Source organism: Nyctibius grandis, chromosome 1 (assembly GCF_013368605.1).
Source record: "Nyctibius grandis isolate bNycGra1 chromosome 1, bNycGra1.pri, whole genome shotgun sequence".
Lineage (NCBI taxonomy): Eukaryota > Metazoa > Chordata > Aves > Nyctibiiformes > Nyctibiidae > Nyctibius > Nyctibius grandis.
The window spans coordinates 33,402,620-33,427,387 of NC_090658.1; the positions used below are offsets into that span (position 1 = coordinate 33,402,620).

The 24,768-nt window shown below is 48.4% G+C and overlaps 1 protein-coding gene across 5 annotated transcripts in view; it reads right to left on the reverse strand.

Annotated features, from left to right (window-relative positions):
- Nucleotides 1-15,105: 15,105 nt before the first annotated feature.
- DAAM2 (dishevelled associated activator of morphogenesis 2) overlaps nt 15,106-24,768 on the reverse strand; it is a 230,671-nt gene continuing 221,008 nt past the window's right edge. For all 5 annotated transcript variants that reach the window (XM_068398622.1, XM_068398585.1, XM_068398604.1 and 2 more), the window contains 2 exons: nt 23,021-23,191; nt 15,106-21,314 (listed from right to left, as the gene is read on the reverse strand). In XM_068398622.1, coding sequence (XP_068254723.1) covers nt 21,099-21,314; nt 23,021-23,191 — 387 coding nt within the window. In that variant the 3' untranslated portion in view covers nt 15,106-21,098. The remainder of the gene's footprint in view (nt 21,315-23,020; nt 23,192-24,768) is intronic.

Genomic DNA, 24,768 nt, shown 5'->3' on the forward strand with positions numbered 1-24,768 from the left:
CCCGCTAACGTCCCATTTCACAGAATCACAGAATCACAGAATGTTAGGGATTGGAAGGGACCTCGAAAGATCATCTAGTCCAATCCCCCTGCCGGGGCAGGATTGCCTAGACCATATCACACAGGAACGCGTCCAGGTGGGTTTTGAATGTCTCCAGAGAAGGAGACTCCACAACCTCTCTGGGCAGCCTGTTCCAGTGTTCGGTCACCCTCACCGTAAAGAAGTTTTTCCTCATATTTATGTGGAACCTCCTGTGTTCCAGCTTGCACCCATTGCCCCTTGTCCTGTCAAGGGATGTCACTGAGAAGAGCCTGGCTCCATCCTCATGACACTTGCCCTTTACATATTTATAAACATTAATGGGGTCACCCCTCAGTCTCCTCTTCTCCAAGCTAAAGAGACCCAGCTCCCTCAGCCTCTCCTCATAAGGGAGATGTTCCACTCCCTTAATCATCTTTGTGGCTCTGCGCTGGACTCTCTCTAGCAGTTCCCTGTCCTTCTTGAACTGAGGGGCCCAGAACTGGACACAATACTCCAGATGCGGCCTCACCAGGGCAGACTAGAGGGGGAGGAGAACCTCTCTTGACCTGCTGACCACACCCCTTCTAATACACCCCAGGATGCCTTTGGCCTTCTTGGCCACAAGGGCACACTGCTGGCTCATGGTCATCCTGCTGTCCACTAGGACCCCCAGGTCCCTTTCCCCTACGCTGCTCTCCAACAGGTCTGCCCCCAACTTGTACTCATACATGGGGTTGTTCTTGCCCAGATGCAGGACTCTACACTTGCCCTTGTTATATTTCATTACATTTCTCCCCACCCAACTCTCCAGCCTGTCCAGGTCTCTCTGAATGGCTGCGCAGCCTTCCGGTGTGTCAGCCACTCCTCCCAGTTTTGTGTCATCAGCAAACTTGCTGACAGTGCACTCTAATCCCTCATCCAAGTCATTAATGAATATATTGAATAGTACTGGTTCCAGTACCGACCCTTGAGGGACTCCGCTAGACACAGGCCTCCAACTGGACTCTGTCCCATTGACCACCACTCTCTGGCTTCTTTCCTTCAGCCAGTTCACAATCCACCTCACTACCCGATCATCCAGACCACACTTCCTCAGTTTAGCTGCGAGGATGCTGTGGGAGACCGTGTCAAACGCTTTACTGAAATCGAGATAGACCACATCCACAGCTTTACCATCATCTATCCACTGGGTTATGTCCTCATAAAAGGCTATCAAGTTGGCTGAGCATGACTTCCCCTTGGTGAAGCCATGCTGAGTGCCCCTAATGATCCCCCTATCCTTGATGTGCCTAGAGACAGCACCAAGGACAAGTTGTTCCATCACCTTTCCGGGGATGGAGGTGAGGCTGACCGGTCTATAGTTACCCGGGTCCTCCTTCTTGCCCTTTTTGAAGACTGGAGTGACATTCACTTTCCTCCAGTCCTCAGGCACCTCTCCCGTTGCCCACGACTTAGCAAAGATGATGGAGAGTGGCCTAGCAATGACTTCCGCCAGCTCCCTCAGCACCCGCGGGTGCATCCCATCAGGGCCCATGGATTTATGGACGTCCAGGTTGCTTAATTGGTCCCTGACCCAGCCCTCATCAACAGAGACAGATTCCTCCTCTATCCTGACTTCTTCTGGGGCCTCAGGGGTCCGGGGCTCCTCAGGACAGCCTCCAGCAGTATAGACAGAGGCAAAGAAGGCATTCAGTAACTCCGCCTTCTTTTTATCCTCTGTCTCCAGGACCCCCACCTCATTCATCAGTGGGCCTACATTGCCTCTAGTGTTGGCTTTACCTGCAATGTATTTGAAGAAGCCCTTTCTGTTGTCCTTGACCTCTCTTGCAAGGTTTAATTCCAAGGAGGCCTTAGCTTTCCTAGTTGCCTCCCTACATCCTCTGACAACAGACTTATATTCCTCCCAAGTGGCCAGCCCCTCCTTCCATGATCTGTACACCCTCTTCTTCCACTTGAGTTTGCCCAGCAGTTCCCTGTTTAACCATGCAGGTCTCCTGGTACCCTTCCTTGACTTCCTACCTGCTGGGATGCTCTGATCTTGAGCTCAGAAGAAGCAGTCCTTGAATGCTAACCAACTATCTTGGGCCCCCTTACCTTCTAGTACCCTGTCCCATGGGATTTCCCCTAGCAATTGCTTGAAAAGGCCAAAGTTGGCCCTCCTGAAGTCCAGGGTTGTGATTCTGCTAGCTATTCTGTTCCTGCCACATGAGATCCTGTACTCTACCATCTCATGGTCACTACAACCAAGGCTGCCCTCAACCTTCACCTCTTCAACCAGACCCTCCTTGTTAGTGAGGATCAGATCCAGCAGCGCTCCTCTCCTAGTTGGCTCATCCACCATTTGCATCAGAAAGTTATCATCGATGCACTGGAGGAACCTCCTGGACTGAGGATGGCTGGCTGAGTAGGCCTCCCAGCAAATATCAGGGTAGTTGAAATCCCCCACAACAACCAGGCCCTGTAATTGCGAGACTGCTCTCAGCTGCCTGTAGAAGGCTTCATCACCCTCCTCATCCTGATCTGGTGGCCTGTAATAGACACCCACAACAGTATCACCCCTGCCAGCCTGCCCCTTAATTCGCACCCACAAACTCTCAACTCGCTCCTGATCCGCCCCTGGACAGAACTCAATACATTCTAGCTGCTCACTCACATAAAGAGCAACTCCACCCCCTCTCCTTAGCGGCCTGTCTTTCCTGAACAAGACATAGCCATCCATGACCACATTCCAGTCATGCGAAGCGTCCCACCAAGTCTCTGTAATTGCCACTAGATCATAGCCCCCCGTCGAACACGGATTTCTAACTCCTCCTGTTTATTCCCCATGCTGCGTGCATTGGTGTACAGGCGTTTCAGGGAGCGAGCTGAGCACACCGATTTCACCCCAGGAGGATGGGAGGCCTCCTGGTCTACCTCAACACTAGAGCGTTGCCCCAGTGGTGCAAGCACAGCTGCTACCCCATCCCCCTTCAAATCTAGTTTAAAGCTCTCCGAATGAGCCCTGCTAATTCCTGTCCCAGAACCCTTTTGCCCCTACGACATAAACCTTTCCCATGTATTACCGTCACGCCTGGTGTCTTATAAAACCAGCCATTATCAAAGAACCCAAAGCCCTGCCTGAAGCACCAGTCTCATAGCCAGGCATTAATAGAGAGAATCCTACTATTCCATCCCACGTCATCACCTGAAAATGGAAGGAGGGAGGAGAAAACAACTTGTGCCCCAGACTCTTTCACCAACCGTCCTAGGGCCTTGTAGTCTTTCTTCATCCCCCTCAGACTACAGGATGCAGCTTCTTCCCCACCTGTCTGGAAGATCAGCAGGGGGTAGTAGTCTGTGGCCTTCACCAGGCTGGGGAGTTTCCTGGTGATATCCCTGATTTGGACTCCAGGCAGGCTGCAGACCTCCCTGTGATGGGGGTCAGCTCTGCATATTGGGCCCTCAGATCCCTTTAGGAAGGAGTCTCCAACCACTAAAACTCTTCTCTTCTTCCTTGTGGAGGAGGTAGCTATATGCCTGTCAGGTTTTTCTGACTGTGGTGGGACCTCTGATATAGGTTGCCTCTCCACCACATCCCCATTGGACCGGCTGTATTCCACTAGGGCTTCATATCTATTGCTCAGAGGCACCTGTGGAGGCAAGGTAGGCAAGGAGGGCACTCGCCTTTTGCCACAGCCATAGACTTGCCTCCACTCACTCCTCTCCTCTAGGTTATTGTTTTCCACCTGAGAGGGGCAGAGTAGAGGAGTCCCTCGATCCTGGGAGCTCTCCGGCAGGTGCTCCCATTTTTGTTGCAGGGAGGGCAAAGCCTGGCTCCACCAGTCTATCTCCATTTCAACCTCCCGAATGCTCCTAAGCCTTTCTACTTCGGCTTGAAGCCTTTCAACCTGGCTTTGCAGCTGTGCCGCTCGGCCGAGCAGATCATCTACTTGCTCACAGCGCACACAGCCCCCTGACACCACAGAGACGGTGTAGCATTCCCTGCAGCCAGCATTTGTGCGTTACTGTCTGTTCACTGAATCCAGCCTCCATCTTCTGTGTCTTTCCTTCATGGCCACATCCTGAGGCTGGTTACCCCATCCTCAGACTGCCCTGGAAAAATATTGGATGCGGCATATAAAGGAGAAGCCAGCAGAAGCTAGTCACTAAGTATTCTTAAAGAGATTAAATCTATGTCAAAGTGAGCAGTGCTTTCAGAAAGTGCTGGGGGAAGAAGAGTGGGGAATAGAGGGAAGATGCAGCTTGAAATACCTTAGGAAAGGACCTCTTCTTCCAAATGGAAACCACTAAAAACCAGACTCTAAAAGCAACAACAGCTGAGCACTAAAAATGGGAATGAATTTTTTAGCTATTCTAAGCCACTGGTAACCTGCAGTAATTCTCCTTAAGTCACTGACGTTACTCAGCTTTACGTGGGATTCAACTGGACAGAATCTGGTCCTTTGTCCCATCCCTTCCTTGGCCCTTTGCTAGTTTGTGGCTCCTTCTGGCTGCAGTTAGGCAGGCATGTAACAGTTTAAAAATGACTGTAACATTGTGTGTGCTTTGGCCAGGACACAGGACTGCTAATTAGTAAAATGGAAACACAGTTCACTTCCCTTCCCTTAGTAGAGCCTTGCTCTAAGAGAAGCTGAGCATTTCAGGGAACCTAAAAACAGCTGGAGGAGTCGCTAGTTGCTGTGGGCTGACTAGGCTTTCACTTTTGGGGACTTCACATGAAAGCCTCAACTTAAGTCTCAAAAGCCAGTGGATCTGAGGAGCACTGCAAAGCCATGACAATGGCATGCAAACCCCTGACATGTCTGGCATGCTCCCCGGAAAGGCACAGGGTGGAGCGGCCGAATCCTTTTTCATAGGCTGGGCCTGAAGGGCTTTGGGTGAGCTGAGTGCACCCTGTCATAAGAGCAGATTCTCATTTTGGTCACAACAAGCTTATACAGCAGTAGCTGAGGCACAAGTCTCTTACTTTCCTCTGTCCCTCCGTGCTGCCAGTGCCATGTTTAGAAAACTTTCAGCTGAGCATCTCTGTTTTTGTACTTATCCTGTTTGCTTCTCTGGGGAGTGAAGGGTACTCAAAATAACAGTGGTGAAGTGCAGCTGAGTGCAAGTTTACCCAAAGGGCCAGATGCCCCAAGACGCTGCTGAGCCGTGCTCTGAGCAGATCTGTGCGACAAACTGGGCATTGCTCAGCTTCATGTTCACAGCCTGACTGCAATGGCATGGCCATGGCCATCAGGCAAGCTGCCATGGCTCTCTGCGGTGCCATCCACACAACACTTGCTCCATGGAGCAAAGCTTCACACTTCATTATTGCTTAAGGGTTGCTTCCAGGAGAATCCCAAATTAGCAACAATATTACAGAGACAACTGCTTCATCAAATAGCTCCATCAACAGAGAGGCCATAGAGCTTATCCCCAAATTCTGGGGAGTCCACTTAAAACCAGAAACTCAGTACTACTAAGCTGTTCCTGCATGGATTTAGTCTTAAAAATAAATGCAACAGAAACACTCTTTCTGTACCCATGATACTTCCAGGGTGCACAGCTGAAAGCACACAAGGCCAGCAAAAGCAAAGTTTCTAGTTGCAATGTCAAGGGCAGCTTGACTTCAGCGTGACAGGAGTGACAGGAGGCAGAGGAGGAAGAGAAGGAGACAGCAGGAGGGTCAGGCAACTGTAAAGTGGTGTTAATATTATGCTTGGAAAATAACACATGCCATCAGATATACAGCCACTCCATTAGCAGTGCCCCAGGCCCATTACCAGCTGGTGCACGTTGTGGCAAGGCTCCATCAACGTCAGCAGAGCTGTGCAGCATCGCGCCAGGCAGAGACCTGACAGGTGGCATCTGCTCCTGCGGGCCTGGGAGAGAGGGGTTTCAGATGTGCAGCTCTGACCTGCCATTACTGCTGCTTCCCAGGGCCTTAACAAACTCCTGTTTCATTAATGGGGTCATTTTGGCACTCGAGCCTTCCCGTGTGCAGAGTTCCAGCAACGCTGGGATTGCTGCTGTCTCAAGGCAGCGCGTGTAGCTGCGTCCTCCCTCCCATCCCATCCCCTCCCCAGCTGCCACCCACAGTCTCCACATTTCGGAGAGCTGCGCTTCCCCACCCTGGGCCTGACGCTGAATGGAAATGTTTGAGCTCTTGTGTGGCTCGTTTGTCTTCTGCACATCAACTCCCAGGGCCATCCTCAGCCCAGATCCAAGAAATGAGCAGAGCTGAGGGAAGGGAATAATTTCTGCTGCCCCTGAAGCCTCATCTCTCCTATTGCAGCTGGCAGCTTGAAAGGCTTCATCCTGCCAAGACTGAATCTTAACTGGGATCAGTGGAAAAGACAAGCTGCTGCCAGGGCCGCCCTGATCCCGAGCTTATAGAGAACACGGGCAGAGCTTGCCCGGCCCCACAGGAGAGGGCCTTCACTGGGGTTTGCAAAAAATAAAATTCCCTCCAGACCTGTGGTATCAGTGGAAGCAGCAGGCTGAGGCCAAGGAGGAGAGGAGACGGCTTAGCCAGGTAGTTTTCAGAGGACAAGCAGGCAGAACGACACCACATGGAAAATCCTCCCACCCTCGCAGCCTGCAGGCAAGGGAAGCCACCAGCAAGGCGGAGGGGCAGCTGGCAATCCCCAGGCCCCACAGTGAGTTCAAATACTACAACCAGCCCTCAAACAAACATGCAAAACTATCACAATTTTGCACAGAAACGCTCCTACTGAGAGATATAGGAAAAAGGACAGGATAAGCTTATGAGAGAAAGGCCCAAACAAAACCTCCTCAAGCATCCTGTCTGCATGTGGCACAAGGATGTTACATGATGCTTTTTCCAAGCCACAGGCACCGATTTCAAGCCTGCTCGCTACAAAGACCATTGCCAGAGCTCACTCATACCTCTGCGATTACGCACAGTCTAGCCACCCCTTTGGTTTTGAGGAGGCACCCAGAAGTGCTACTGCCGACTCCTAATGCACCCAAGATAGGTGCTCCTTAACTGATTGCCTTATAAGCACAGTGTCCCATCATCTCAGCCACTGTCTTGTCCCAGCGGGAGCAGAACCGTGCAGCGGGAGCTGAGCTAAGCGAGCAGCCAGCAGTCTGGGTGATTTTGACACCATTTGTTCCATCTTGAAGATTTAGGTGCGTCTCTGAAGTCCCTACATCACAGGGAAGCCACCATGGTAAGGTCTTTTTCAGACTGGGAGCTTGAGAAGAGCTCGCCTTGCTGACTCAGGGGGACAGGGTTACCAGCAACTTATGCAACAGATGCCATGCTGGCGTCTCAGAGCTGCTGGTCCTGAGCAGCAAAAACGGGCTCTTGCTCTGGTGAAATGGCTTTAATGGGATTTTCCAGCCCGCAAACATGCTTTGACGGACACACCCAGGACATTCAGCTATAAGCCACACAACTGCGTGCAGAAGGCTCTTGGCCAGCCAGACTGGGAGGGGTATTTAAACACAAGTTTCTTGCATTCATCTTTATAGTCTGCTATTTCCCTCCCGGCTTGCTGAGGGTGCCTCAGAGCACATCCCTCTGTGATGTCCCAGATGCAGCAAAGGCATGGCCAGTAACACTTAGCCCATCACCAGCAAACCGTAGCCTTTGCAAACCTGCGCCAGAGAACTCTAGCTGAACCCTGTCAGCTGGAGGGGTTTTCATTTCCACTTTTCCAAGGCTGGTATTTCAAGGTGTTTTTATTTCTTTTTAATTAATGCACATGGCCAGCTCTGGGTGGGGGGGCTGAAGGAGGGGAGGGAGGTGGTGCAGCCACTGTATCTGTACAAAGTAGTTCCACATGCAAGTGAAACAGAGCTCGACTCGCTCAGTGCGTGTTTCACAGTGCAGTTACAGGCCACCATTCCACCTCCACAAAGCTGTTATTTATTTACTTACTTAAAGACTTGCATTCCGTGGAAAAAGATGCCCTAAGATAGCACGGTGTTTCTAAAATTAAACCCAGCTGGCTGGAGTGGGGACCAAGTAAACGAGCACTCCTGTGCTCCCACCAGCAGCAGGAACAGGGCTCCCCATGTCCCTGACTCCCCCACCCCTCACCGAGCTGCAGGAGAGCCTGGTAAAACGCCTCCTGTGTCCTCAGCCAAGAGGGAGGCAGCTCTCTGGGAAGCCAGGCTCAGACCAAGCACCTTACCCAAAACCAGAAGTGCCACTGCTTACTACAACACAGGATGAGGGTTTAATAGCAGTCATTGCACTTTCTTCCCCAGCAGCCCTGGGAAAGCCCTTGCCCCACTGCAGGAGAGTGGACATCCCACCAGGCATCTGACACAGGTTTGAGTGTGGCCAGGAGAAGCCCTTTAACATAGTTTGTGGAGACAGGCTGCATCCCTGAGCCTCACCCCCTATCTAACCTAGCCAGGATTTTCTTCCAGCTCATGTGTCACTGGTAGCTTCCTTCTTAAACTGAAGCTCATTAGCCCTTGCTGTTGTAACCTAAGTTAAGAAACCTGTTTTTGCAAAAACCATTTATAGAAGGGAAGGGGAAACCCCAAGTGTTCCTCCAACCTCACATGGCACCAACAAGGATTTCCCCCCCAGACATGCTCTTGGCACCTGTTCCCCTGACACACGTGCACAGGGGCCGCCTCTACATCAGCAAGTAGCTCAGCTCAGAAACGAGTGCATCAGTTCATCAGAGCAGCTGGTGCCAGAGCTGCTGTTCAGGGATTTTACACTGGCCTAGATTTAGCCTCATCCCTCAGACAAAATGTCTCCACACATGTGTGGCTGAAGCTCTTCAAAGGACAGGGTGGACCCTGGTGGAGCCCCCTGTGCCCATTAGGACTGTGAGCACTTTGGAGGCACTTGGGAAGCAAAGCTCCCAGGGATGGTGAAGGTGGCTCCATGAGGGCTATGGGGGGGAAGGTGGGGTTCAGCCCCAAACCTCACTGCTCTGCACCAGAAGGCTCACGCGGGTGTGGGACAAGGAAAGACGGCAAAGAAGTGTGAACCAGACCCAGAACCAGCAGTGGAAGAAATGGGGATGGCAGATGGGCACGGCAGAGCAACAGCGAAAACTGAAAACGCTGGCGAGGTCAGGGGTACCTGTGCAGCTGCTGCCCCAGGCACACGTGCCAGCTCCCCCATGGCCTGAGGGCCATGCCCTGTCCTGAGCACAGGCAGGAGCTGCTGCTCCCCCAAAGAGACAGTCCCTGGCATCCCATGAAGCTTAGTGCAACCAAGGCAGGAAGAAGAGGACAGTCCCACCACTACAGGCCTGGACTGTGATCCAGGAGGACGTGACCACAGGGATGTGGGCCAGACCAACGTGTCATGCTTGGTAAGTCACTCTAATTATTGTTTGCAGATGGGGAACACTAACCTGGTCTTCCCATTGTTCTCCAGTGAGTGCCTGGAGACAGATTTGCAAGCCTGACGTGCATCTGGAGGAGGTAATGTTTGCCACCAGATTGATGAGGTTGTTTTTAGCAGATGTGGCTTTTGTCCCTCGGTTTCTCCCATCTGTTAGATGAAGATTTAACTTCCCTGCCTCCCAAGGGAAAACCTCCACCTGCGTTGGTGACACCCCAGATCCTGCTCCAATGACTGCAAGAGGTGCAGACGTTCAGGGGTGGCAAAGCTCATAGCAGAGCTGAGAGAAAGCGTGGGCAGGAGTAAGAAGGGAAGAGAGCTGGCCACCACCCCTGCAAGCTCTCAGTAAAGAGCCTGCCCTCATCAGAGCACAGCTATTTCTGTGATTGTGTCCATTTGCCCATAATTATACTGGTTCTGCTCTGCGCAACACTAAGTCAGGTCTACTGATCCCTGTCCAAACTCCTGCTGCCTTCCTGTTTGGATTAGGGTGCCAGCATGGGTTAAAAATTAGAGAGTAAGATTGCCTCAATGTCAATTTATCCCCTTCCTCCTCCCATCCTGCTTTGGGATGTGCTGGTCAGCATCCGCCTGAGACAGGATTAATCAGGAACAGACAGAGAACTGGCAGCTGCCTGACACGGACAAGATCGCGGCTATGGGACAAGCTGCAATTTGGAGTCTCTTTCTTTGACCCTGATGCAAGTCCAAGACATGCTTGCTGGTGCATCCCAGTACTGACACCCCAGGAGCTGGCACAACACCAGCATCTCTGAGGCCACAGCTAGCTCAGGTCCCGATGTTGTATTGCCTCAGTGCTGGAGCCGCTTCTGTGGCGAAAGGCTGCCCGTCCTCACTGGCTCCAGAGGCAGCTTCAGCTCTCCAGCTGCAGAAAGGACCCCCTCTCCGCTTAGGGAGAAGCTTTCATTTCAGGGACCAGAGCAAGGGAAGAAGTTACCCCCATTCTAAAAGGGCAACACCACATGTTTAACATTTGCTCCCTGGATGAACAACAGCTACACCACCAAGCAGATCACACGAGGAGAACAACAGGACGGTACAAAGTGCCATCTGATCTGCCTGCCAACTCCTGCCCTGCTACAGCAGCGCCTATGTGCGAAGCCAGGCTGAGGGCAGAGCAAGAGGGTTCATAGCAGGGATGATCCTCTGCAAGGGGCTTCATCTGGAGCCTGAGGTGTCCAAGATCCAGCAGCTACGACTGCCACAGAAGAGGGGCAGCAGCTCCTCCCAAGGCAAGGCAAGCAAAAGGTCATGGCAGCAGAAAGGATTTGTGAGGCCACACGAGAGAGGTGAACAGGGCTAGGATGTTGAAGCAGTGACCAGTGTTGAAGCAGTTGAATCCAGCGACCACCCAACCTTCTTGGGAGGGGAATCCATCTTTGCTCTTTTACAGTATTGACACAATGCCATAGCCAAATGAAAAATAGCTTAAGCTTTCAGTAGATGGACATTAATCTTTCTCCTGGTTTGTTTGCTTCCCTGTGTGGGCGATGGAGCACACAAAAGCTTTTGATCTTTTTTTTCTTCCTCAGCCACTGTCCACAGACCATCTTCTGATACCTTTACAGACCACTGGCTTTCCAGGAACCACAAATTGCAAAACACTGGCAGAGTATGATAATGAGAGCATGAGCTGTGAGTTCACCACAGGCAAGTAGTCAGGTAGTCTCTCCTGGGGCATACAAGCCAATTCTTACAATACTCCTGGTATTTTAGAGAATGATAAAACACGAACTTTTCCCCTGCAGACCCACTGGCAAGGCAGATCCTTTGCTTACAAACAGACAAGTAGTGAGTATCCCTATTTCCCAGGTCCCTCAGGCACAAGACCCTATTATCTCAAGAAATCTGACAATGACAGTTCCCCTCCAATCTTTTAAAACCTCCACAAAGAACACAGAGAGAAGTGAGCCCTCCTCTCTGCAGGGACAGGCAGCAACATCACATAGTTCACAACGCACTCGCTCCCCTGTCCGTCCCATGGGGAGGGGTGTCCAGGGCTAATGTGTGCCCTGCTCCCCAGATCCCTGCAGCCTCTGCATGACTTCTTGTGCTTCCCCTGGTTAGCAGCTGCCTCAGTAGTTGGTGGAACTGCTCTGAATAGCCATTTGCATTGTATCTCCACGAAGGAAGAGGACTGCAAAGGTCTTTCTATAATACAACAGACTGAACCACTATTCGTCATAGACATTTGGGCCAGACAAAAGCCTTTTTCCACATCTCACACTGTGCAATAAATTATTAAGTCCTTTCACCCATTCCCCACCCCCCTCACCCCTCCACTTTCTGGTTGCTGTTTTTTTTAGCTAATGTAATTAGAGACATGTTCTCCTTTCATGAGCCCTGCAAGGAATTGGCTCAACACCACTCTTCCCCACATCTAAAACAAGGTGGGCAAAGAAAGCTTCCTGGGTTCCCACATTAAATTGATCGCAGCATTTCAGACCCCTCTGGACCCCCAGGCTTCAATGCTGTCATGGTAGGAAAGATGCAGCAGCTCTCCCAAGGCAAGCCTCCAGCTCACTACGAACACTCCAACTGACACAGAGATTCTCCAAGACCAAGTGGGAAGAAATATTGGCTTGGAGGAAGAGAGGCAGCAGCAAAATTAATTGCTTATTTTAAATTCCACCATTTAAAAAGAAAGAAAAAAAACAAAACAAAACAAAAAAAAGAAGGGAGTGTACAGATACTAGTAGCTACCTGACATGGTACCTCTAGGAAGACACTAGTAAGGTGGGGCATACAAATGAAGGCACGTGCCAGCAAATGATTCATATTTACCCAAGCATCTTCTAAGCTCCAGTCCTGCAGAGACATACGTCAAGAGAGCTGGCAACAGCTCACCTGAAGGAGGGACTGTGGAGGCTGAGGATGAGACCAGACATTAAGGTGCTCCATTCCCCTGGGCAGGCCAGGTGCTGGGGATGTCTGGAACCCCTTTCCTTGCCCCAAGTGACAACACACAGTGGGAAACTCCCAGGAACCTTCCCATCCCACAGCTGGTTTCCGTAGCCCATGCACTGGGAACTGCATGCAGCTTCCACTCCCACCCGTGGCCCAGAGGTCCCTGTCTCCGTCCTAGCCTGCATCCAGCCCAGCAGCAGAAGCAGTAAATGAGCTGGAACTCCTCGATACACTCGTGACATTTTTCATACTTTGATCACAGCTGGAAAGGTTTTTTTAGCCAGATGACTCCTCCTCATTAATTAAGCATAGGAAGGAAGAGGGGAGCTCAGCTTTGGAAGAGGGCAAATACTTGTCCCTAAAAAGCAAAAGTTAACCCTTTGGAAGAACCCTAGTTGCATTTCCTTTCAGAGACACTTCTCTTTTTAAAGCAGCAGAAACATACCTTGCCAGGAAACAACTAAAAAGATTAAAACCAGGTACCTCAAGCTGACATCCTACCCCAGTGTATTTCTCCTCTGCTTCATTCCCTCTCCAAGGCACATATAAGCAAGGCGTTTTGCTTTCTTAATACATCTTTACATCACTATCGTATATGAAAATTCAGTCTGCCAGGCTGGTGCTCATACAGAACAGCAGACCTCCAAAAAATGGATAAAAAGCAACATTTTAGCAGAGTTACATGGCTCCATAAGCAGCATCACCCTCATCTTCCCTAAGCAATCTGTGCTGAGACTGGGGGGGAGGTTTAGAAGGGGACTGGAGGGAAGAAAAAAGAAAAAAAGAAAAAAAAAAAGAGGAAAAAAGGAACCTACCTCCTGATGAGAGTCTGACCAAAGTAGAGATAAACAGGAACTATGTCTCAGAGAAAACAGCAAGAAGCCCATTAGCTACAGAAACATGAAACAAACAAACAAAAACTAGCACAACAATGTTGAAAACCAAAGTTTTGGGCTTTAGGAGGAAAAAGAAAAAAAAAAGTCTTTAATTATTTTGTTTCCTAGCAGTAGAAATCTGTTCCCAAAGGGCCAAGCAGATTTCTCCCAGAAAGCTCCATGTCTGTTGTGGCAGAGATAAAAGTCATCTTTGTTTAAACAGAAGCCAAAGGTTAAAGAAAGGGAAAACCAACAAATAATAAATCCTCAGCCCTTCCCAGAAAGAGCAAAGAGCTCCCCTTACTCTCCTCCTCACTCCCAGTCATTCAGAGCACATAAACCCCAACACAAGTTTTGCTCGGAAAAAGCCATGAGGTACTTACCTTGCTTCTGTGCAGAGATGACAAGGACAGGGAGGTCCATGACCACAGGGAAGATGGCAAACGGGAAGATGGAAGGAGGCTTCTGCGCTGGACCCATCTTGCAAGGCAGAACACCAGCCCCTCTCTGAGTGCTCCAACCCCAGTCAAAATATTAAAGTCTTCTTGTTAGAATTCAGGCAGGATACCTGTCTGGTTGTTCAAAGCAGACAGAATTCAAATACTGCTGGGTTTTACCTCTAACAAGAGGAAAAGCAATGGTTTGGCCTCCTCTACTAAAACCCAGCTGCTAGAGAAGAGAAGGCAGGGAGGTCCCTGCATTTTCATCCTGCCTCTGCCACTTGTGTGCTGCACGGATTTCAAAAACATCCCTTTCCCTCTGCCCTTGCATCTGTAAAGCAAGAACCTCATAGTCACATTTTAACCAACTCTGAAACAAATAGATCAAAACAAAGAAACTGACAGCCCTTTTAAGAAATATAAACCAAGAGCCTTCCAACACGGCATTCAGACTCCCATCTGCTGGTCCTCAGCCTGTGCAAGCAATTATCCCTAATTGCTTTTGCCTCATTGCCACAGCCCTTCCACCTGAGAGCCAGAACCAACAGCTGCAGCTCTGTTTGGGGTCCCTGGGAACCCACGTACTGCAGGAATGTGCTGCAGAGCCAGCAAGACTCCCACTCAAAGCTAGGCATGAGCTTCTCAGGAGCTCACGGTTAAAACATGGCCCTTTGATGGGCTGAAGATAAATATGAAAAGTTGTGGCTTAAGGATGAATTTTGTCAGCAGGCTATTTCCATTAACAGAGACAGGGAGATCCATGTGTAAGTGAAACAGCTGCACACATTGCATCTAAGATGAAAACAAGGTTTTGCCCCTGAACGCCAAAGAATTCCTCAGCATGTCCCTTGATTCACCCACAAATTAGCCCTAGCCCTGGTGTGCCTTCTCCTCTCCTCTCCCACATCCCTGAAGGCTTCATTCCTGATGTTGGCTTTCCTGGCTTCTTTTCAGCTGGCCTTATTTAACTCCTTCCTTTGAAGCAATCGTCTCCTGCCCCCTCCTCTGAGTTGTGCTCGTGCTGTCAGGATGTTGCTCAGTTAAGTAAGGGAGCTTACGGCCAGTGCTGCAGCCCTGCACTCCCTCTCTTGGACTAGTTATATCTGCATGTGGATTATAAGCTCTTAGATAGCAGGACTGTCTGTCTTCCCTTTGTTAAGTGAAGTCCTGTGTTCCCTATGTTGTTCTGAAAGAGTGATGAAAGAGCACTTTATTGTAAGAGGACCCTTGGTTATGGTAACCTGGTGGTTCCATGGTTAGCTCTTTACTTATGCAATGCGTGAGGATGATGTGCTTGTGTTCCACCACGTTGCTTGTTCCCCTAGAACAACCTGCGAAGTTTCTCACCAGCTCTGCAGTGACTGTGTCACTTAAAGAGCTGCATGCTCTTGACCAAAGAGAAAGACACAGAGCTTAGCAAAAAAGAGCACCCAGACTCCAACTCACATTTAAGACTTTCCAGGAAAATGCATAGAAAATGCAACTACAAAGCAATGTACTGAGACGCAGTGGGGGCAATATATCTTTAATTTTTTTTGCTTTTGTTTTTAGTATTACAGTATATTCTTATAAAAAGATACAGATAAAAAGGACACTACAGGATTTGTACATTTAATTCACTTATAGTCTTAAACTGGCTAAGAAATGAGGATACGCCAAGGCATTACAGCAGCACACAACCTCCCACTTCAGTAAGCAGCACTGTACTTCCTAGCTTGGTGGGCAGGGGCACCTCCCAAAGTGACCTGCGAGTTTCAAGCTGAGCAGGCTTGCAGGGAAGGAGAATGGCTGAAGATGGGGATGGGTAGGAGGGGAGGTGTTGAGCACAGAATCACTCAGGTACCTGACATCCCCTTACAAGTATCCTAAAAATGGCAAAGGTTTTTAAAAAGCCTGTTTCAGGGCAACCATGAAGTGGGGGAAATGGCTTGTCATAGAGGCTTTTCTAGATCACTTGGGTTAGAGCTCCTTGGGGTGGACAGCTGAAAGGACCAAGCCCTTCATGAGCTATGTGGAACATCTTGTAAACAGCCAAAACTGCCTAAAGGGGAGTTTTCATCCAGATGCTGCTTTGAATTATGCTGGTGTACACCCAGAGCAACTTGTACTGGTCACACTGGATCTATTCTACATTATCAGCAGTAACAGAAGACTCTGGTTTGGAAGATCTGCTAAGCATCCAGACTCTCTCATGAAATGAAGTGCCAAAACAACATGCTAGATTAATGTGCACTTCTCAGCAGGCACAGTGAGAAAAATCTGGCTAACTTCAGGGGATTCTGGTCATCAAAACTACTACTTAGAGTAGTAGATAGCTTTTATATATATATATACATATATATATACACACATACATAAATTCTATATTTTCAGTTGGCCAAATAGTGTTACCCAGGTTGGCCTCTTCAACCTTTGATAACAGAAGCTAAGGTGGCCAATGGAGGCTACCTGTTTGGATGGTAGGCAACCAGAAATCTCCTATGTCAATTACAGAAACCAAGGAGCCATGGCCAAACATCTGGTGATTGCTAGAGACTTCACGGGTAAAAAAACAACCAGTAGAAAGATTTTCTTTACCCTGGATAACCTGGGGAGGTGGGATGGAGGAGGAGAGAGGGGAATTAAAGAAAATGCTTCTTCCTTGGCCTTGAAGATAGGAAGGAATATTAGCTCTGAGGAAGGAGAACTGTCCCAGTTTGTCCCACCAGCATTGTTAAACCCTGGTGAGAAGTTACAAGGCATGAACCACTTTTGCCCATCTATCCAAGCTTTCTGGCATTATGGCCAGAATTTGTGTGGAAGGGTGAAGTCTGAACTGTGCAGCTTAACTCTTTTCAATCTTCCCACTGTTATTCATGATGAGGAATAAACAGGTTTTCTAGAAAGTGTTCTAAAATAACCAACCTGCATCAATTTACCACATGCTTTAAAACGCATGCATTCCCAGGACCAGAGTGATTATGACAAAAGCAAAAGGAAAGTTTTTTCTTCCCTCCCTTCCTGCACTAAGACTGCTCACACACATCCCCTTGCCCAGCTCAGCTTGCTGCACAATAGCCAAGCCAGCTGTCTAGCCAGTGTAATGCCCTGGCACGGTCTCAATAGTCTTTGCTGTAATGCAGTGTATACATATAAACATAGCAAACTAAAATAAGGCAAAATAAATAGAGGTGTCAGATTTACAGGTTCCCCTTAGAGATTCCTAAAACCTTTTTTTTTAAAAAATCATTTAACCCCCAAACAAACAAAAAACCCCCAAAACAACCAACCCAGAAACAAAACTGCATATATCATGTACAACATCAACTATACAACTGATCTCCTTTCCCCTCACAGAAACTCCTGACATAAACTTCTCCGTGCAACCCAGCTCAGAGTGTGAGCTTTCCTAAAGAAAAGGAAAGATTCAGCCAGTGGGGCTGACCATTATGGAAACACCTGCCCCACAGTCTCCCACCAGGGCTGCTCATGATTCCTTTCCCTTCCTCAGACATTGTGAACACATTACGGAAATGCTTCTGAAGGACACCCAGGTCGTCTCCCTAGTGGGGACTCTCTCACCCCTGAACACTATTCCTGTTTCTGCTCTTGTAGGGAACCAGTGCCCAGATGATAGCTGTGCTGCAGGGCATGGAAGGGCCTTGTTGCCCTGAAGTCACTTTACCTCGTAGCATTTCCAGAGACTTATGACCGACTGAGAAGAGTAACCCAGACCAAAGGGAGTGGGAGGGAGCTCTTCAGTCTTTTCTGGGGTCATCCTAACACAACCTGCTTAAGAACAATGCAGAGACAGAGGTGAGTGCGCGCTAGACCTCTAGGGACAAGGTCTGGAGAGTTAGAAAGTACTTCCTCTTCCAGGTGTGAAGAACTTCATGATAAAGTTAGCAATGACTACATTTCTGCAGGAAGCAGAACAAGCCCTTGATTATACCCTTCTTTCTCACATCTCCTCCTCCTCCACTTACTTCCAAAGACAGAGTGATTTCATTTAAAATGCTGGTGCTAGGCACAGGTGCAAGGACAACAGCAGACCCTAGCTCTTCTCCAGCTCTCAGTGTGATAAAGAGGTTATGCCTCAATGTTACACCTCACGACTACTTGCTATACCTGCTCGGGCTCTGCTAGCACTGGAGGACAAGGAATAAGATTTTCCTGGTTCCTTCAGTGCTCATCAACTCTACCACAACTGCTGATGAAGAACAGAGCATAGATGCACTCACAGTACCCAAGAGATGACAAACAAGGACAAACTTGTCTTCAGCAAGAATCTGCCACCAGGCCCTAGAGCAGAGCCAACTTTTTTCCTTATCTTCTGTGTGGCCAGCCTCATGTCATACAGTAGACCTATTAATGGACCTCTCAGCTTGTCACCACTTATACGAAGTCACTGCTTGCCTCAGTCTGTAACTGAGCTTTTCCAAAACCCTCTTTATGAACTTTCACCATGGAGTCAAGAGCCAGGGGGGACTGTCCAGCATGCTAAATGAAGCCTGCAGCCACCATCACAGATTCAAAACAAGAGTTTGGGGCTCTGGAGTGCTGAGAAAGTTGAGCTGCAGTGAATAAGGGGCACGACTCCAAATTTTCTGTCAGTCCCAGTAAGCATCCCACAGATGATTTATAGGAGTTGCACAATCTCTCATTATTTGTGTATGAGTCAAGGAGGTGGCAAAACTACAGCAGCTTTCTTTGACTCTGTCAGTGCGGCTGGAGCGCCACGTACCATCATATAGGATCTCTTTAAATCGGGGTTGAACTCTGTACACAAATGGACAGAGGGCTTATCACTCTCTCTGCTTTTGCTACATTTGTGGCCTGGCAAAGTGACTTCAGTTTCAAAAAGCACAGCACAAACCTGGTTTGACAAATAGCGTAGCGGGGGGAATGCTGTATTTATAGTCAAGGGTTTTGCCCTGAGGTGTTTCTTCTCTGACAGCACTGCCATGCTGCCAGTCTGCCTTATCAAACAAGTACCTGGGGAGCAAGCAAGCAGCTGTAAATTGGACAGAGCCATGAGTCACATCATCTTGCACCAGGGGTGACCTTGGCACTACACCTGAATTTATGGGTGAGTCCTAAACCCAGGGAGAACAAAGAGGGGAAAAAACACGACAATGTTCTAATACCTAAAAGCATCATCTTTGGAATTCAGGGATTATCCAAATCTAAACTCAACTGTATACCAATTTGGCACATATTACCACCTCTCATATGGCTTACATGGCATAGGTTATATGGCATGCTTTAAAACACAACAAACAAAAAGGGCTGAGATATAGCATGTCTACTTCAGGGAGCAGCAAGGAGCTTGTTAATATAATTTACAAAAGACATTTCTAAAAATCCATTTTGTAATTTAAAATAAAAATGCTTAAAAAAGTGAGAGTTTTTCTTAAGCTTTCAAAAACCTTTATGAAATACAGTCTTTGTTCTACAAGGTGCTTGTGCCCACTGCAATGGGCATTGCTGTTAATAGCTAATCCCAGGAGGGGAGTGGGATAGTAAGGGAGGAGAATGCACCCAGCTCTTGTGAGATACCAGCTCTTTATGATGAGTATTATACAGAGGCGCGGAGGTCTGGAATGTCGTAAATAGGGAAATACTGGGTTGGGAGACTCAAAATTCAGTAAACAATGAAACATTAGAGTTTAACAATTCTGACTTTTTTGCTTCTTTCCATAGTTTATATAATTATTTTACTCTCAAAGTGTTCAGAAAACGACCACAGTTTGCTTCTCCAATATCGGTAGTGTGTAATACTGATCAGGCAGTGTGCATGGCAGAAGAAGTTCTGTTCTGCAGACTTGGTGCAGAGCCTGAGGTTAAGTGACATTCAGAGAAAAATCAAACCAAATGATTAAAGTGACAAATAGAGCTTTTTTCACTTCCCTGGGATTCCTTGACATTTTGTGCTGTTGACTGTTGATGCATAGTTTGCAGATGTCGGGTCCCTCTTCTCAAATATTCTCTTCCTGCCTAGGAGGAAGAATCCATCACCATTTCTTTCTTTTCCTCTTTTCCTTCTCCAGGGAAGATAACAAAAAAAGGAAGACAAGATCAAAAAAAAAAAACCACCACCAAAACAAAAAGCCCATGACAGCCCACACAATCCAATCCCTTTCCTAGAGCCATGAAGACACGCAGAATTCAGGCCTCTTCTTGGGTTTCTTTGCTTTTTCGCTGTGTGCTTCATACATGTGACTTAAATACAAATTCTTTTTTTTTCTTGTGAATTAACCCATCTCCAAGCCTGCTTGGCTTACACAGACTTTGTTCTGTGTCCTCCTGGAAAAATTCTCAATTTTCATTGTGGGACCCTCCGTTGGTTCATCCCAAGTGATCCCTTCAAAATGAAAAAGGCTGTGGGCTCCAAGGCTCTCCTTCAATACCATTCATATCTTACTGAGTTATGTGATTCCCCTAGGTAGGAGTGGGGTGTGTGCAGTGAAGGTCAGCCTGTTAGACAGAATGACCAGTTCAGGACAAGAGCTATCATAGCTAGCATCAAGTGGAAAAGCAATCTCATTTCTTGCAGCCAGTGACCCCATTTGCTTTTTGCTACTTGTGACCTGTGGATGATACCAGGGAGCTCCCAATTGCCATTGGGCTGCACTAAGAAATCTTGCACAAACAGGTAGGAAATGTTCTGCTCTTTCCCTCCCACCATCCAGCAATGACAACAGGCTCCACAGTCATCTACTTGTAATCCCAACCTGGCAGTGGCTTAGTTTTCTAAAGAAAAGACAGAGCTTCTTTCCTAGAAGATGCATTTCATAGCTTCAAGGCTCAACCATCAACAAATTCCAGAAAACTGCTTCTAGAAAAGCAGAATCCATAAGACCTTTGCAAAGTATTTTATGTTGATCCTGATTCTTGAATTTCACTTCCATCTGAGCATCACTTGCTTTGGACAGTGTAGGCCACATAAAAATACTATACAGAACATGAGATCAAAAGCATTTTTCAGGTGCTAATCAATGGCTTAGAAAATCCATTTCTGGAAGGGAATTGGAAACCTCGAGAACCACTTCTTGACAAGCCCCTGAAGGCCAGTCTAGATCTTGAAGAAGCAACAGGTGTTTACAGAGCTGCTCTGAAATTAGTCTTGCTTATTATCAGCAAGATGGAGATCATGACTAGTTTTTACTTTGGCACACAGAAAATTATCTTTCTCCAGCTGTGAGGCAGTCTGCAAGGCCCAAGTACTTTCTGTCATCACCATGAGGCCTTTGATGACACAATAAACTCCCAGAAGCAAATCTGTCAGCTCTGCATGGCCCAGTCACAGGCCCCACTGGCTCCACAGAGGCACTTTTATAACGGTTCAAATTAGGAGCACAGAAGAGGGATGAGAGGAAAGCTGATCATGGAAAGGTAATGTCTCTAGCCACAGACCAAAGAAATCCTTTGGGGCAGCTGTCAGCCAAGCGCCATCACACACATTCATCTTCCTTGTTTTGCACTTTTTCATCACCTTCTTTTGGTTGACTATTTTTCTTCCTCTTGTAATTAATAATTTAGCTTTGTCACCACCCGCTCCCGGCTTGTCTCTAAGCCTTGGTTCCCCGAACGCTTGCGGTTACGCTTGAGCTTGGATAAGTCTTTGTCAAAGACTTCACCCGACCTTAATGCTGACACCAGGTCATCAAACTCCCCACTCTCTTCGGAGATGCTTCCAGCTTTTGCTTTCTTTTGTCGCCTCTCTTTTTCTCTCTGCTCTTTTAGCTGTGGAGAAAGACACAGAGCTTTAGGATTAGCTAACCAAGATGCCAGATCACTAGGCACGCTGCCAAGAAGAAGCTACGATGCATCAGTACAGTTTAGGGAAAAAAAAAAGAGATCAGGAGCTTATCCACAAGGCCATCACCTGTGCCAGGAGCAACAGACAACCATGCTGGACTTCCCTTCTTCTGCACAGGCGAGCGGAGAGCAGGAGAGATGAGGAATGAGTAGCATCCTATGTTTGCCTCACAAAGCACTACCACCCTGGAGCAAAGAGGACATATGTCTATGCTACTGCTGATTTGCACTAATTTTACAGTAGGATAGTGCCAGCAAAATAGCTGTGCCAAATGACAGTCTACAAGTGATGCTGGCATAGGTAATTACCCAGCTTCTGGGACCAGGCTTGCAGTGACCTTCGTGTGGCAGCACCTACTATGCTGACAGTACGTAACATAGTGAGTTTAAAGTTAGTTTGGAAGCCACATTGCCTCAATTCTGGAAAGAGAAACTGGTTAAACACAAAGAGCAATGAAACAGAACTGCTGATTTTACAAATCATTGGATAGGTCCACCTGTCAACATGATGCCCTCGGCCTCCCTAAGGTAGCTCCAGGGAGCTCAGTTATCCCCCCCCACTGCTCAGCTCCAAGATTAATGGAAATGGCAAGGGACAGATGTGGCTGTCAGGAAGCAGGTTTCTTGCTCTGCACGCTAGCCCCACGTTGCAGGAAGACTCCTTCCATAAGCAAACTGCAACCTTTCTCATGGTGTATTAGGCCTACGAAACCATCCTAGTGCTTTGACAGGGGGCTCCTGCACTTTCCAGGCTGGCTGAAAGGAAACTTGAGCCTAAGTCCTGGCATTTTATCCCTGTGTCCAACAGTAAGGCTGCTGGCATCCTGGCGTTTTACCTCTCTCCTCTTCTGAAAGGCACAAACTGGTGCTTTTGGCACAGCAAACATCTAAAGCAGCAACTCCCCATAGCAAGGCCTGGGGCCATGACGGCAGCTGGGGTTAAAGCGCTGACAGAGGGGAAGGAGGCAGGGGTCTGCTGAGCCCTTCCCAGGCCTCAGGAAAGGCTGAGGTTAGAGGGGGAGGCTGGTTTACACGAACCCCTGGGGACACACACATCTGTCTCCCAGCAGCCAAACCAACAATGCACAAAAGCTCGACAAGGCAAGGCCAGATGCGGCCCCAGTAACCAAGGCATTAAGGCTGGCCAGAGAGAAATACTGCCAATGTGGGCTGCAGCAGGTGCCAGGGTATTTGCTGTGTCACCATATGCTCTCAGGTGACAGGCACGCAGCAGATGATGACGGAGTCTGAGTGGAAGCTGACCAGCTGGCAGGACCGAGGGAGATCTGGCTCCCAGAGCTTTTGCACAGAGCCTGCAGCCCAACAGCAGGATAGTCTGGCACTGAGCAAGGGCAGCATCATCCTGCAAAGTGCCAGGGCAGAACAGGCAGGGCTAGATTTGGTATCTGAATCCAAAAGAGGGTAATTTAAGAGACAAACAGTACCCCCTTGAGGTCTGACACAGCCAGCAGGAAAAACGTCATCATTTGTGAAGAGAATGATGCCAAAGAGAGGTGGCAGGACATAAAACAGCGACACGACACGAGCATTGGAATTTGGCTCTCAACCCTTCTCTCTTGAGACATGAAAAGGTGACGGAAGGAAACACCTTCCTGTGCCCAGGTCCTCACCATGGCCTCCATGCGTGCCCTGCGCTCTTCTTCTTCCTTTTTCTTCCTCATATTCTCCAGATCTTGCTTGGCCTCCGCAAATGACTGTAAGAAAGTGTCGAAGATGCCAAAAAACTCATCTGGCTGCATCTTGCCTTCGCTCTCTCCAAAATGCTTCAGTGCCTTGGCATACTGTCAAGGGGGCAGAAAACACAAGAGCAATAATTAGGCAGGCAGTTTGGTGAAGACAGTGAGGAAAGCTTATGAGTAACTACACATGTAATTTAATACCCTCTGAGCATTCATGCGGCAGGAGCAGAAACTACACCCTGGCAACAGAAGTGCCTCTCCTTAGGGCAGGTACCTCTGTCCCTGAAGAATCTGCTCTCCTGGATATCCTGTGGGCAACACGGGGCAACAGGGCTGGAGAGCACTAGCTGTCCACTTATACAAAAAAACACCCCATATTCATTGCCTGAGGGTGATGGAGTAATTTCAGAGGACGAGCATCTGGCCACTTCTCAGCTGCAGCTGTGGGACAGCAGGGGCACGGAAGACAGTGAACTAGCTGGGGAAACAAGTAATTTTAGTTCATCCTAACTGCCAAACAAGTAGTTTTAGCCCATTCTTTCCCCTTCCACCCTTCCTTCAAATCAACTTTTAAAATGGCTGGAGTTAGAGGGGTTTTTTGCAATAACGTTACAGTCTGTGCTCTCAGGAGCTTTTTGCCATGTCATCCATCACTCTGGAGTCCTCTGAGTCAGGGTGTTGCCTGGGAGAGAGGCGACTATGGACAGACATGGCATGAGAGAGGGGCAAGGAAAGCAGCCAGAGCTCCCAGGCAGACTTAAAAGAGAGTGAATACATCACAAGTGGCTTTTATTTTAAAAGGCAAATGTTGAGGCTGCAGGAGACATGTGGAGGCAGCCAGCTGGCAGGACTTCAGTCACAGGGCAGTCCTGATTGGGGTATGGTAAGTTCACAGCAACCCCTGGCTCTTGGACACCAGTCCTGCAGTAGTTGTACTCTCTGCTCTCTCACACTCACAAACATGCCTCTGTAGTCACCGAAAATGCACTCAAATGCATGCACATATAGTCTGTCAACAGCACATGCGCACGTGTCCACTAAGTCCTATATAAGTGTACACTTCCAAAAGCTGTGTCATTGTCCAACCACCTTCACTCACAAATGTCTGTGTTGCAAGAAGCAACACCAGCAACACATTCCTGATGGCACTAGTAACCTAATGCACAGCTCCCCTAGGATTCCCTGCTTGCACTTTAACACACCAGCACTGAGCAGCAGAGCATCCTTACAGACCTCAACATTTACCAAACCAAACCCAGACTCTCCCAGGCTATGAATTGCCTTCAAACACTCTTGTGTGCGTACTCAGCTCATACTAACACAGCCCAGCTTCCCTTTCCTTAGGTGGGTGCTCTTGCAGAATGGAAAAGACAGTGAGAGCAGTTCAGGCTCCGATCCCAACAACAAAATGAGTTTGGAAGCAGGTCTTATAAACCCCTCTGGCCCTGTACCAGGTAAAGCACAAACAATGTATCCCAGTCAACTGCAGGGGGAAAAATCTCCAAGGAAAGCAGCTTCCTTCTGGCACAGCCTGAGAGATTCGGCATCTCCCCTCCTTTGCTTTCCCTGCCAGGCCCACAAAACAGTTTGAAGCAATAGCTTCTTTTTTCTTTAAAAAGGCTGTGTTCTCAGCCAGAAACAAACAAAGAAACCCAAAGTAACTGGGGGAAAAAAAAAAA